We start from the raw sequence: 12,011 nt of genomic DNA on the forward strand, positions 1-12,011 counted from the left end.
TCGCGAGGCACCCAAGTGGGGACTGTCGCTCCTCCGTAATCGCAGCGTTCGCGATGCCAGTTGCGTGATTCACCCGCCTCTGCACGCCGAGACGCTCGATGAGGCCAGAAAGGACCAGTTCTACCGTCCGTGAATCGGTACTGGGACATTTTTGCGCGTACAGTGTCGCCGATCCCGCACTGTCGCCGGTTGATTTCGTCCCGGCCGGATCTGACGAGGCGCTGTTGAGAACGCTGCACGAGTGGCCGGGACGTGCAGCTTGTGACGCAGCACGTCACGGACGTCAGATCACATACGGATGGTGCGCTCGGAACACGCCACTAGTGCGAGAGCACGCCTACGCAGTGCGCTGGAGCGCGTTAGTGGTACTAGAGCTCGTGCTGTGCACGTCACTGGCGCCAGCGCGTGACACTCTGTGACTGAAGTAGCGCCTAACTGAACTGGTGCCGAAGCGCGTCACTAAACCGGTGCCGGAACATGCCAGTAATGGAATCAAAACATGTCACTGCACTTTTGCCAGAACCCGCCACAAGTGAGAGATCACGCCACCTAACTGGAGCTTTACTAAACCAGCCTGGAGTTCAGTTCTGGGCCGATCAACCTAGGGTACGCGTAAATGGTTATGTTACATCAGATTTGACTACCCAACCTGACCTAACCTAACCTAACCTAACCCAACCTAACCTAACCTAACCTAACTTAACCTAACCTAACCTAACCTAACCTAACCTACCCTACCTAACCTAACCTAACCTAACCTAACCTAACCTAACCTAACCTAACCTAGCCTAGCCTAACCTAACCTAGCCTAACCTAACCTAAGCCTACCTAACATAACCTAATCTAGCAAACAGAATTCGACAACGATAAAATTTACACGAGGGAAAAGTGGCCTAAAACTGACAACTTGCACGCGCAGGTACGAGATACATACGTCCTGCATACGATGCGAAAGAGCAGGGGTATAAACGCCCACCAGCTAAATTGGGGGTATGTTTTCCCCACTTCTCCCAACCCACTAGTGGTTACACATTTCGCAACCATGGAAGATAGAGGATAGTGAGGAAATAGGCGACTACAACATGAGAAAGTCACTTTGATGTAATGAACAAAATGCCCATCCGTGAAAATTCTAAAAAAAATCATTCACGAGGCAACAACGGGATGCTGGAACACATCGAACACATCACAGAATGTTGAGCACTGGGAAAATAGAGACAAAATAGTTTGAACAAAATTATTGAATATCAGTGAAAATAAGTGTCGTCAGTTTGTTAGCACACCTTTGCTAACCTCGCCTGGTAAAACCATTGTTAAATGGATGGTAACCAATAAATAAGTGGAGCACTGAATGTAAACATCTAAAAACCAGGATTGGTATTTCAAATATCATAAACAGACGGACTTCGTAAGCTAAGAAAGTTAAGAAAGCACAATTATTCACTTTAAAAGCTGCAGCGATCACGATTGTGGTACAGGCCCTGACTCAATTGCTTAGATAATCTTTAAGTGTATTTTGTGACCTAATGAACTATGTTAGTTTGCTGTGGTGCCAAAAACAGATTTAATGACATGGCCACACTCAACCCAGCAAGCCACTTTTAAGTTTGTTTTAATAACAATAGCAAAATAATAATATTCGGACTTCCTGCACTCGCATGACCATGTTTCCTGCACTAACAGTTTCAGCTGAACCTGTCAAGATTTCACTCACAAGGTGTAACAAAAACACATGGCAGATGTAGGCATTGAACATTATTTACACCAATAAGAAGCAAAGGATAAACTAAATATTGCATTCCTTCACTGTTCACTTACCATGATGGTAATTTTGACGTCAAATAACAGCCTCTGATTGTTGTGTTTGACAAGACGGTTTGACACCGGTTGCAGGTGTTGTGCTGCTGTGAATATGATGTAATATTATCTAAAGACTGACTCTTGGTTAAAACAACACACTTAATGGCTTTAGAAGATGGCTCATCCACAATTGCTGCGCTAACCAAACATTGCATGTCAAGGACATCGTAAATGTTTGGTAATCTTCCTGTGCACTCCTATGTCTCCACGTCTTTTGCTCAAGCATATTTACTTAAAGAACATTATTCCTGCTCAGACTATCGAGTTTTTGGGTTGTCGAATTGAACATAAACACGGTAGACATAGCTATCAAACATCGTATTCGTACTAATGAACCAGAAGGAATACCAAACAAAAAATTGCTCTCGTTCACTGCTTGTATGCAATCAATGGCTCACATTGATATCGGGTAACAGGTTGATTGTTTACTCTAATTAAATGTTTCATCATGGGCCGTAGGTGTTGTTCCGCTGTTATCATTTTCCAACATTTTCCAGCCTTCGCCGTTGGAAGAGCACCATGGTCTATCTTAATAGATGAACCATCTATTTTTTTTGTTGTAAAGACCAGCCATGGCATGTTGAGCAGGTAGTTGTGGACATCCTGGTAACATTTTTCGTTCACACTTTCCTGCTGGTGTGCCCCTGGCATAAGTTCGTTCACAACTATCCAGCACTTCTCGGGACTCAGTGAGCCATACCCACTGATACACTGTACTAGCGAAACACGATGGACAAAATAATAATACTGTCACTTGTACTCAACTCAACATACAACATGTGGCTGTCATTATGCAACAGAACAACGTATTAATGCCTTGAATTACTATCCTCCTGTCAGACAACGCTTCTTGTTTGTATTTTTATTATTTCAGTTGATCCTGTCCGGGTTGTTTTTTGGGTTGCAGAATTTCGGAAAGCCAGGGTAGATGTATTTAACGCTTTAGTGCTTCCCATGAGAAATACGGCACACCGAACAAAACATTGCTTTTGTTCATTGCTTTAGCGCTACCAATGGGTCACCGCAGTATTAAATCACAATATTGGTTATTATATTTGACCAGACGTTAACATGCGGCACAAACTGTGTTCTTTTGTACTTGTTATTCAATATTTGGAAAATCTAGCCATCGCATGTTGAACGGGACAATACTAACATCTAGGCACTCTTTCTTCACGACTTGCACACTAGGTTCAGAATTAAACCACAATCCAGAACTACCGTGGACTTGATCTTGCCGGACGTCGTCTTGCGCGCGCCAATATCGCCCCTCAGAAAAGTGGTGCTGTTCTAAACTTTTGACGGCATAATTTGGACTAAAAAATAAATAAAATGCACATGCTCGTAACGTCCTGTCGGTGAAATGGCTCAACTTCCTTGTGCCATTAATATCAATGACAGATCCTTAGGGTTCACCAGAGCACGTGTTTGAAATACGTCCGGAAGGTGGACATTCCCTTTAACATCAACATACGGTAGCACAGCAAGACTTGGGCCCGTCCGTGTCCAGACACAGTCACCGATTGAAGCACCCAGGCGGCCGGCAAAATCGTCTCGGTGTCAGTCACGCCGGTGGCATCCATATCGGTGTTAGTCACGCCGGTGTCAGGCGCGTTAGTGTCAGTCACACCGGCTCAGACACATCCGTGTCAGTCACGCCGGCGTGAATCACACCAGTGCCAGCCACGCCGGTGTCAACCGCGTTAGCGCCAGCCACACCGGGTCACACACATCAGTCTCAGTCACGCCGGCGGCAGCCATATCGGCGCTAGTCACGCCGGTGTCAGCCACGTTAGCGTCAGCCACACCGGGTCAGACACATCAGTGTCAGTCACGCGGGTGTGAGTCACATCAGTGTCAGCCACGCCGGTGTCAGTCACGCCGGTGGCGGCCACATCGGTGTCAGCCGCGCCGATATCAGCCACGCCAGGCTGACTAAGTCAGGCCCCGGTCAGCACGGCCCTGTGCGGCCAGCGGCGCCAGGCTTCCGTGCGTTCGCCGTTCTAAGGCGTTCCACGGCGGAAAGCAATCGGCACAGCGCTGCAGCGAGCAGCGGGCAAGCTTCCCGTGTGCCGACCTGAACAAGAACCGGAACGGCACAACGAGTCGGTGTTCGATCGACTGGCGGGGCGGCCGGCCGGGCGCCGCGTCACTTTCCGCCTGGTTTGGGTGGCGTGTGACGGCGCCGAAACCAGCCGCGATCGCCGCTGGAAGTCGATCTTAATTAGATTAGCACGAGGCGGCGCGCCCGGCGCTGGCAGGCTGCGGGCTCGTAGCTCCGCGATTAGCACTCCTCCATGGAGTATCATCATCCGAGTCGCCATCTCGCCGCACCGTACCCTACAACTGTCCCCATAAAACAGCTCAAGAGGAAATAACCATCACTCGTGCCGGCTCGCTCGCGCCGGCCGTCCGTTCATTATCAATGCGGCCCCACGTACTGCCGATAAAATCAATCTATTTCATGCCCTCCGAGTCAAAATCATCCGCGTTCTTATTTTCTTATCGTCGCCGGGCCCTGTTAGCCGAATCGGTCCCCTGCGGCCGCTCGAATCGGGCGGCAGGCAGTCTGGGCCACTCCGTCGCCAGCACATTTGTCCGGCCGCCGGCCGGTCGGCGCGCGCTCCGCTGCCCCGGCCGCGCGCTGACGGAATCGCGCCGCCGACGCCGCCGAATGATTTAATGGGATCGGGGACGGCGGCGAAGGTGACGCCGGCCGCGGCTCCCCGGGTACGCTAGACTGACCGCTCCTGGCCAGCTCGGACGCTGCTCCGACCGCCCCTGGTCAGCTCGAACGCTGACCTGACCACGCTCGGCTGGCTCGGACGCTGACCTGATCACCCCTGGCCGGCTCGGACGCTGGCCCCTGACCGCTCCTGGCAAGCTCGGACGCTGACCTGGCCACCCCTGGCCGGCTCGGACGCTGGCCTGACCGCTCCTGGTATGCCCGGACGCTGACCTGACCGCTTCCAGCCGGCCCGGACGTTGACCTGACCGCTCGCGGGCCGGCCCGGACGTCGCCGGGTAGGGCCGCGGCCGGGAAGGTCAGTCAACTCTGCTCAGGTGGAGCACTGGCGAATAGGATAAAATGGGACTTCGCGCAGTCGATTTGATGCAGTCGTTATCTTGCAATAGACGTGAGAGATTAAACAGAATAATACTGCAAACTGGTTTGAAATACTGGAGAAGGATACTAACTGGCCAGGAGGCGTTAAAGGTGAACGCGTTCACGCAGGTGGTAAGTCATACTTGGCAACACGAACACATCGCATTAACCAAAAATCAGGACAATACAATTCTCGCGCTCCTTGCTTCCCTCTGCGTTTGCTTCAATAATATAAAGTGCAATAGTGCAGTGATCAGTCACTGATGCAATGTCCCTTTGCACATCATCTTTTGCATGTTTCAGTTTGCATAAAGTGTGACTTATTAAGTCGCAGTCACCGTCAATAACCTTGTCTAGCTTGCAGCAACTAAGTTTACGGCAGTCGAGGATTGCCGCGAAAAACACGTCCGCGAAGCGTGGCACATATGAGCCCAGACTGCCGTGCCGCACGCAATGGGCCCGCTCGCTGACAGGCACCGTAAAGCGGACGAGGGGGGAGGGGGGCGCTCGGTACAATTATGACACCGCCGCGATCCGTGTCGGGCCGGCATATCCTGACGCTTCGGGCCGCCTCGTGCGGCGAAAACTGAAGCCAGGCCGTGGTTTATGGCCGCCGGAGCGCGAATCCCACGCAGGCGGTCGGCTCGGCTCCTCCGGCAGTCGGGCAGGCAGCCTGTCTTCAGTGGTGCTGCCGGCCTGTCTTCAGTGGGGCTGGCGGCCCATCTTCAGTGGCGCTGGCGGTCTGTCTTCAGTGGGGCTGGCGGCCTGTCTTCGGTGGTGCTGGCGGCCTGTCTCCAGTGGGGCTGGCGGCCTGTCTTTAGTGGGACTGACGGCTTGCTTTCAGTGGGGCTGGCGTCTTGTCTTCGGTGGTGCTGGCGGCTTGTCTTCGGTGGGGCTGGCGGCTTGTCTTCAGTGGCGATGGCGGCATGTCTTCGGTGGCGCTGCCGCACCGCCTTTCTGGCTCTGAGCCCAATGCCCGGGCCGTAAAGAGGGGCGTTTTGGTGCCCCCTCTGCAATCGATCTGTTCTATTGATTGCTAGTGAGCTGGAATTTGCGGTGGCGAATCTTGGATTGGCGCTTGCGCTCATGGATTGCCGCTTGCTTGTCTTTTTTTAGCACGTGATGCGCGTGCTCACTCGGCTCCGGCGTCAGTGCGCCGCATTATCGAAAGAAGAAACGATGACCAAGGAGTCCTGCTAAACGAGAAGGGACTGACGTGACATAGGAAGTAAAACTGAGGCACATTGGATGCAGTAGTGAAGATAACATTTTAGGGGCGGTAATAGATTTCGTCTCCCTACCTTTATTCCTACATTGCCAGCTTTTGCATTCATCCGACGTCGGCCTCACGTCAAACACTAGTCAATGTGTCTTCTCTTCTTCATCCTCAGAGGCCTCGTCCTCCCGACCCCCACAGCTTCCGAACCGTATTAACCGGGAGTACTGATGAACGACATCCCCCAGACCCGGGATGTTCTACATCAAAAGGTTCCCCAGAACCGACCAAATTACGTGCACATTATGCGGATTGCAGAGCTTTCTTTAATATGGCCGATGGAAGGTCGTAAGGAGTCCGGAAATACTACAACAATTGTCATACGGATGAACAGCTTTGAAGACCGATTTCGTTCGGGGTACAAGTGCTTGACGCAGCACGCTTGCACTGCAGTGGACAACATGGCGATCTGACCGTCTCATGTTGCCGGCCGCCCCCGGTGACCACTACAGCGGCCAGCGGCCACCATTCCCAGACGCACAGCAATGCTACCGCATCCCCGCCGTGGCCAGCGTCCTACGCGTCCTACGCTACGCACGGCGCGGCCCGCGGTGCCGCCGCACTAGACGTGAGCCGGTGATAAGCCCCGAAAAACGCCGCCCGCCATCCCGGCCCCAGCGGCGATGTCCAGATACTGCGCCGCCGTGCTCCGGCGCAGTTGCCAGCCGCCGATGCTGTGCCGCCGAGCTCAGTCGCGACGGGAGCAGGTCCGCTCAATCCCGGCGGATGCTCGGCGCCCGTCTCTGCGCTCTAAGCGGGGGGCACACTGCCGGATAATTGGGCGACAGTTTAGGGCGCCGTCTGACCGCCGGCGCCATTTACACCTGGCTCAAGTCCGGCTCGAGAGGCACCGATAATCCCCTCCAATCATCATCGTCGGACGTGATGGTGCGGCAAAGTGGCGCGTCGGACCGTCACTGCCGGACGTGTGTCCGCGAGTGGACGTGAGCCGACGTGGCAGACGTAGCGTCGGGCGCACTCGGGCGGTGTCATCGACACGGCGGCAGGGCAACCCGGCTGGTGCAGGTAGCAAGGGTAGCGCAACGGATTTTTGGCTGGCGGGAGGATTTTCCAGGGGGCCTGCTGGACAAGATGGGGACCACTCACAGGGATGGGGGGGGGGGGGGGGAGGCTCTAACGCACTGTCGTAAACATAGGGAAGGGGCACCGAGACCATCTGTCCCTTAGCGAACTCTTACATGTATCGCACCAAGTGGGAAAATGTCGACAGTTAAAACATCTAGAATGGGTAAAACAAGGGTATCCTGAATAAAGAGGGCGCCTCCTGACCCAGAACAGGGACGTCCTAGCTTGCAACGGGATTCTCTCGAGTCTGCGAAGGGGACGCCGTAACGCAACATGGACCTCCTGATCTAGAACATCGACCATGTTTTTCATAAAGGTGACCTCATGATCCAGAAAAGTCTCTTGATGCAACAAACAGTCTTTTGCGCCCAATTTGTTACTATGTAACTCAGCCGTGGAGGGAGCTTCTTTATCTAAATTTGGGTACGCTAAAAGTAGCTATAACGACTTTGTTTTCGGAAAAAATGGGCATATTAATTTCTTGCTGATAGGCAAAAACATACCTTTTCCCCTGTTTCCCGTTTTCCCCTGTGCTCCCCCCCCCCGCTGCGCCGCACCTAGCGGGTAGCGAAATGCTCGATACGCGATGCTGGCATATATCATAAGCTTCGACGCCCATTATTCCACTAGTGGATGAGTATCCGGCGGCTACACAACAGGGATGCAAACGTAGTAAATAATCGGAACTTAACAAGAAAATTTACACGCACAATCTTGAAGGCAAATCAAATCAAGCAAAAGTAACCTTGTTTAGCAAAATAGCCGAGAAGTGTGGAATAAAGACAAGCAGAGTACATATACATATATATATATATATATATATATATATATATATATATATATATATATATATATAAAGGGTGTATATATTTTATACATATATACTCCGCTTACGGCTTAGGTGGCATATATCACAACAAAGATTATATATATATATATATATATATAACCATTGTCGGTCCGTTGATTTAAATGAAGACATAAGGGTAATGCGTGGTCATCTTATATATCTTTATAAAGTTTAAGGCAGCACTGCATACCGCAAAAAGTAATTGCATTTCAGGGTTGACTACCATGGCGTCTCGTTATATGCGTATGGCAAAGCCGCATTATTGTATAAAAACTCTGCAAAACTTTGTATGGCTTGCAATGACTATTGGATGGATTGTTGTCGCCCTGTAATGATTGTTCAGAGCGCATACTCTGAAATTGGATGGACAAAACTGATGGCTGGTGTGTGATGAAGTTTTAGGTAAATGTCCCGTTTACAATCGGGGTGTGTCATTGGTTACAAAACAGAGATGTAATGCATTATGCTTAGTAAGCTATTCCATTCGGCCTCAAGTTTATCTGCTCTTATTTATAGCACTCGTGAAGAACTAAGGCCACACAGACGGTTATCACAGACACGCTTACATACGGTCATGGGATGCCTGCATGCTCCCACTATACAGCGACTGCTCTGAGTCAGCACTATACAGCGACCTGCTCTGAGTCAGCACTATACAGCGACTGCTCTGAGTCAGCACTATACAGCGACTGCTCTGAGTCAGCACTATACAGCGACTGCCCTGAGCCGGCACCATGCAGCGACTGCTCTGAGCCAGCACTATACAGCGACTGCTCTGAGCCAACACTATACAGCGACTGCTCTGAGCCAGTACATACAGCGACTGCTCTGAGCAGGAAAGCCATGTGTCGACTCCCATGCATGATAGTTTCTTTATTGTACCGATGTGGACTCTCATGGTTTGGTCAAGGCGGGCGAGCATAATGACAAGTCGAAGACCTCACCGATTGGAAGAAAGACCAAGATAATCAGGATCAGCTTCATCATCCTTGTGGCAATGAAAGCAGCTTAAGGTAACTGCATGATGACTTGTAGCGTCGCCTGAAAAGTTGGAACGTCCTGGAACAAAACAATAAGTACATTATGCACCATTTAAGAAATGACCCACGAAACGGCAAGGCTTGATCAACTCATCAGCTTATCTTAAAGGGAGTGTCTCACATTTACATGGGTTTTGAAATGAAATGGCCATGCTGAGGACATGCCAGTGCTGTTCACAATCATGCCCTTCTTAAGCCCTAAGCCCCTCTAGTTTCTGCGCTACACACCCGCGAAAATAGGAAAAGGCATATCAAGGAGAGTATTTCGAAGTCACCATGTCATTCATAACATCACAATAACGTTATTCAAATCCTGCCATTCATAAAGCCATGCCGCGATCAAAGTCCAAGAGAAATATAATTGTTGATGCGTTCATATATGGCGTTCGCGAAGCGCAATTTCAAGATAAAATAGCACTCAGTCCTGCTCTCAATCAATGTTGTGCAAGGTTAATGACGTTATCAGACCTCTCGACGCATTGCGGAGCATATTTACGAAATTGAGAATTGTGCTGTCTAGATAATTGTCCTGTCTAGATAATTATGCTGTCTAGAGCAGCCTTTTCCACCTTTTAGAAGTATACTAATAGTTATAAGCGAGCTTGTTCCACCATATGTGATGCTAGCTTCAGTATCTTCTAATGTGAAACACCCCTTCGTTCCATTTTCCCATTGTTTCCATTATTTTTTTCAATTCCCAAGTTTCAGAAATGACCAACGGGCCACATGGCTCACCACCAACGAACCACACCAGCGTGACCCAAACGTACGCACTCTTCAGGTCAACAAGGTCGTTCGGGATTCGCGCATGGGATGCTATTCCGCATTGACGCACTGAGACACCGAAATGGCGTCTCAGCGAGGCAAGCTGAATAGGGGCTGTCCTACGCTGCAGGAAGGTATGATATGATTAGAGGACTATCACCACAAACTGTATCTCTCTGGAAGCAACGTTATGGTCTCTCTAGATTTCCCGTTTATGTTAAAGTTGGTGCCCACGTTAGAGTTGGCGCTTACAGAAGTCGCAACTTTTTAAGGGTTTGTATGTGTATGAAACTAGTTTAGAAGTAATATCCAAAGTGGTTGCGGTAGTACGCATGTGCTGTTGAAGTCCAAGAGCTTTAAATCTAACTGTGTTGTAGTAAGGCATTTGTCCTGGAAAGGTTTTGAAAGGGCCTAACGCTGCGGCCTAGTCAGTCGATTAGTGTTCTTTTTTTTACCTGAATCACAGCTCATAAATGTACAATATGTTACATTCGCAAGTGTTCTGCTTGCATAGGTTCGACCTAAAGCGTATCATGGTGCACTGAGCAAATCAAAACAGATACACGATTAGGGGAAAGGGGGTACAACATGTTGTTTACGGCATATGATTGTCATCGACAAGCTAAATTCTTGTTAATTAAACAAAATGACCAACATCCGTACTTGTCCGTTTTTGTTAAAAAAAGCAATGCACGAATGCGGTAAGCATAGGCTGGTTTATTTTCCACACCATTTCAAGCCGGTGTATGTTAGTATTTGACAGGCTTTTGGAGCGGTTTCGTCATGCTTGACGCCCACCGAGCACAATTGTTTGGCTTAGAGTGTCTTGGTCTGCCGACATACTTTGGGAGGTGTGCTTCGTTGCTTTGAGTGCTTGCTGGTCTTGCTCAATGAGGAACATGCCAAAAGCTGCATTGGTAAGAGATCAGGTAACATACATTGAAAGCAACTGATTTTTCCTGTATCGTTGATGTCAGAACAGCATTCTTAGTGATATCTGTGTAAGGACTTTACACAGAATACACATTCGGCTGTTTCACTTTCATTTCATGCATAAGACTGCATCACCACAACCTGGCTGCTTGTTAAATCGCAGAAGATGAGGCCTGCCGGGCTGAATCTTTCCAAGAGCACCAATTTGCCAAAAACTTATATTTGGGGGCGAGTTAAGGTTATGCTACTGCAGCCATGACGTTACTGGGGCGCCATGCCAGGCATGACCTCACTGGAACACGCATGTCAGACATGACGTCACTGGAGCGCGCATGCTAGACACAAACGTGCCAGAAGCATCACTTGTACACTTGTATAATATGGTGCATCATAGGTATGACGTGTGTACCGTAGGGGTATGCATTCAACATTTGGAAGTCATAAAATATGTTGCCACTGTGCCCATATCTCAGAAGCTTTGGGTGACAGAGGCAGAGAGACAGTACTGCAACCCTGAGGACAGACGGAACAATTGCATGGTAGCAATTGTCTGTGCTTGCGTGGGACGGACTATTCACACTCGGACGTAAGCCATGGAGATTTTCCAGTTTTGGGACGTGGTAATGGATATCTTTCCAGATATCGGCAACCTGAGCAGACACGACACTGAAATCATTCGCACACTGCAGTTACTTGATACGACTGCAAACTGCTTTGGAATCTAAGGAATGCACCACCCATAGAAGTAGAGTATCAGCCGTGAAAATGGTCACATGTTTCGTCACGGGTGCACATTACGGGGCATCAGTTATCCGTTGTGACCGTCACGGGTGCACATTATGGGGCATCAGTTATCCGTTGTGACACGATGCCCTTTCCATGCAGCGAATTGTATTTAATATATGCTGGGACCAACTGCATTTCCGACACCAATCCGAAAGCCAGCGCACTGATTCTGTTGCCCAGAGCTTATAATTTTCGCCGGAATTATGCTTTCATTCGACCTGAACCAGGTTCAAAATTGTGAATATGGCACACTAAAGGGGAAGCACGTTGTGTATTGTTAAGAGCTAAGTGAGCCTTAACGATGCGTTA

General features: G+C 49.7%; 1 protein-coding gene across 1 annotated transcript in view; it reads right to left on the reverse strand.

Annotated features, from left to right (window-relative positions):
• LOC119103139 (limbic system-associated membrane protein) overlaps positions 1-9,237 on the reverse strand; it is a 96,730-nt gene extending 87,493 nt beyond the window's left edge. Inside the window, exon 1 of the mRNA XM_037226589.1 lies at positions 9,123-9,237. Within this exon, the coding sequence (XP_037082484.1) occupies positions 9,123-9,165 (43 nt within the window). The 5' untranslated portion in view covers positions 9,166-9,237. The remainder of the gene's footprint in view (positions 1-9,122) is intronic.
• Positions 9,238-12,011: the final 2,774 nt, after the last annotated feature.

The sequence above is a fragment of the Pollicipes pollicipes genome, unplaced genomic scaffold, assembly GCF_011947565.3.
Source record: "Pollicipes pollicipes isolate AB1234 unplaced genomic scaffold, Ppol_2.1 Scaffold_5724;HRSCAF=6776_pilon_pilon_pilon, whole genome shotgun sequence".
Lineage (NCBI taxonomy): Eukaryota > Metazoa > Arthropoda > Thecostraca > Pollicipedomorpha > Pollicipedidae > Pollicipes > Pollicipes pollicipes.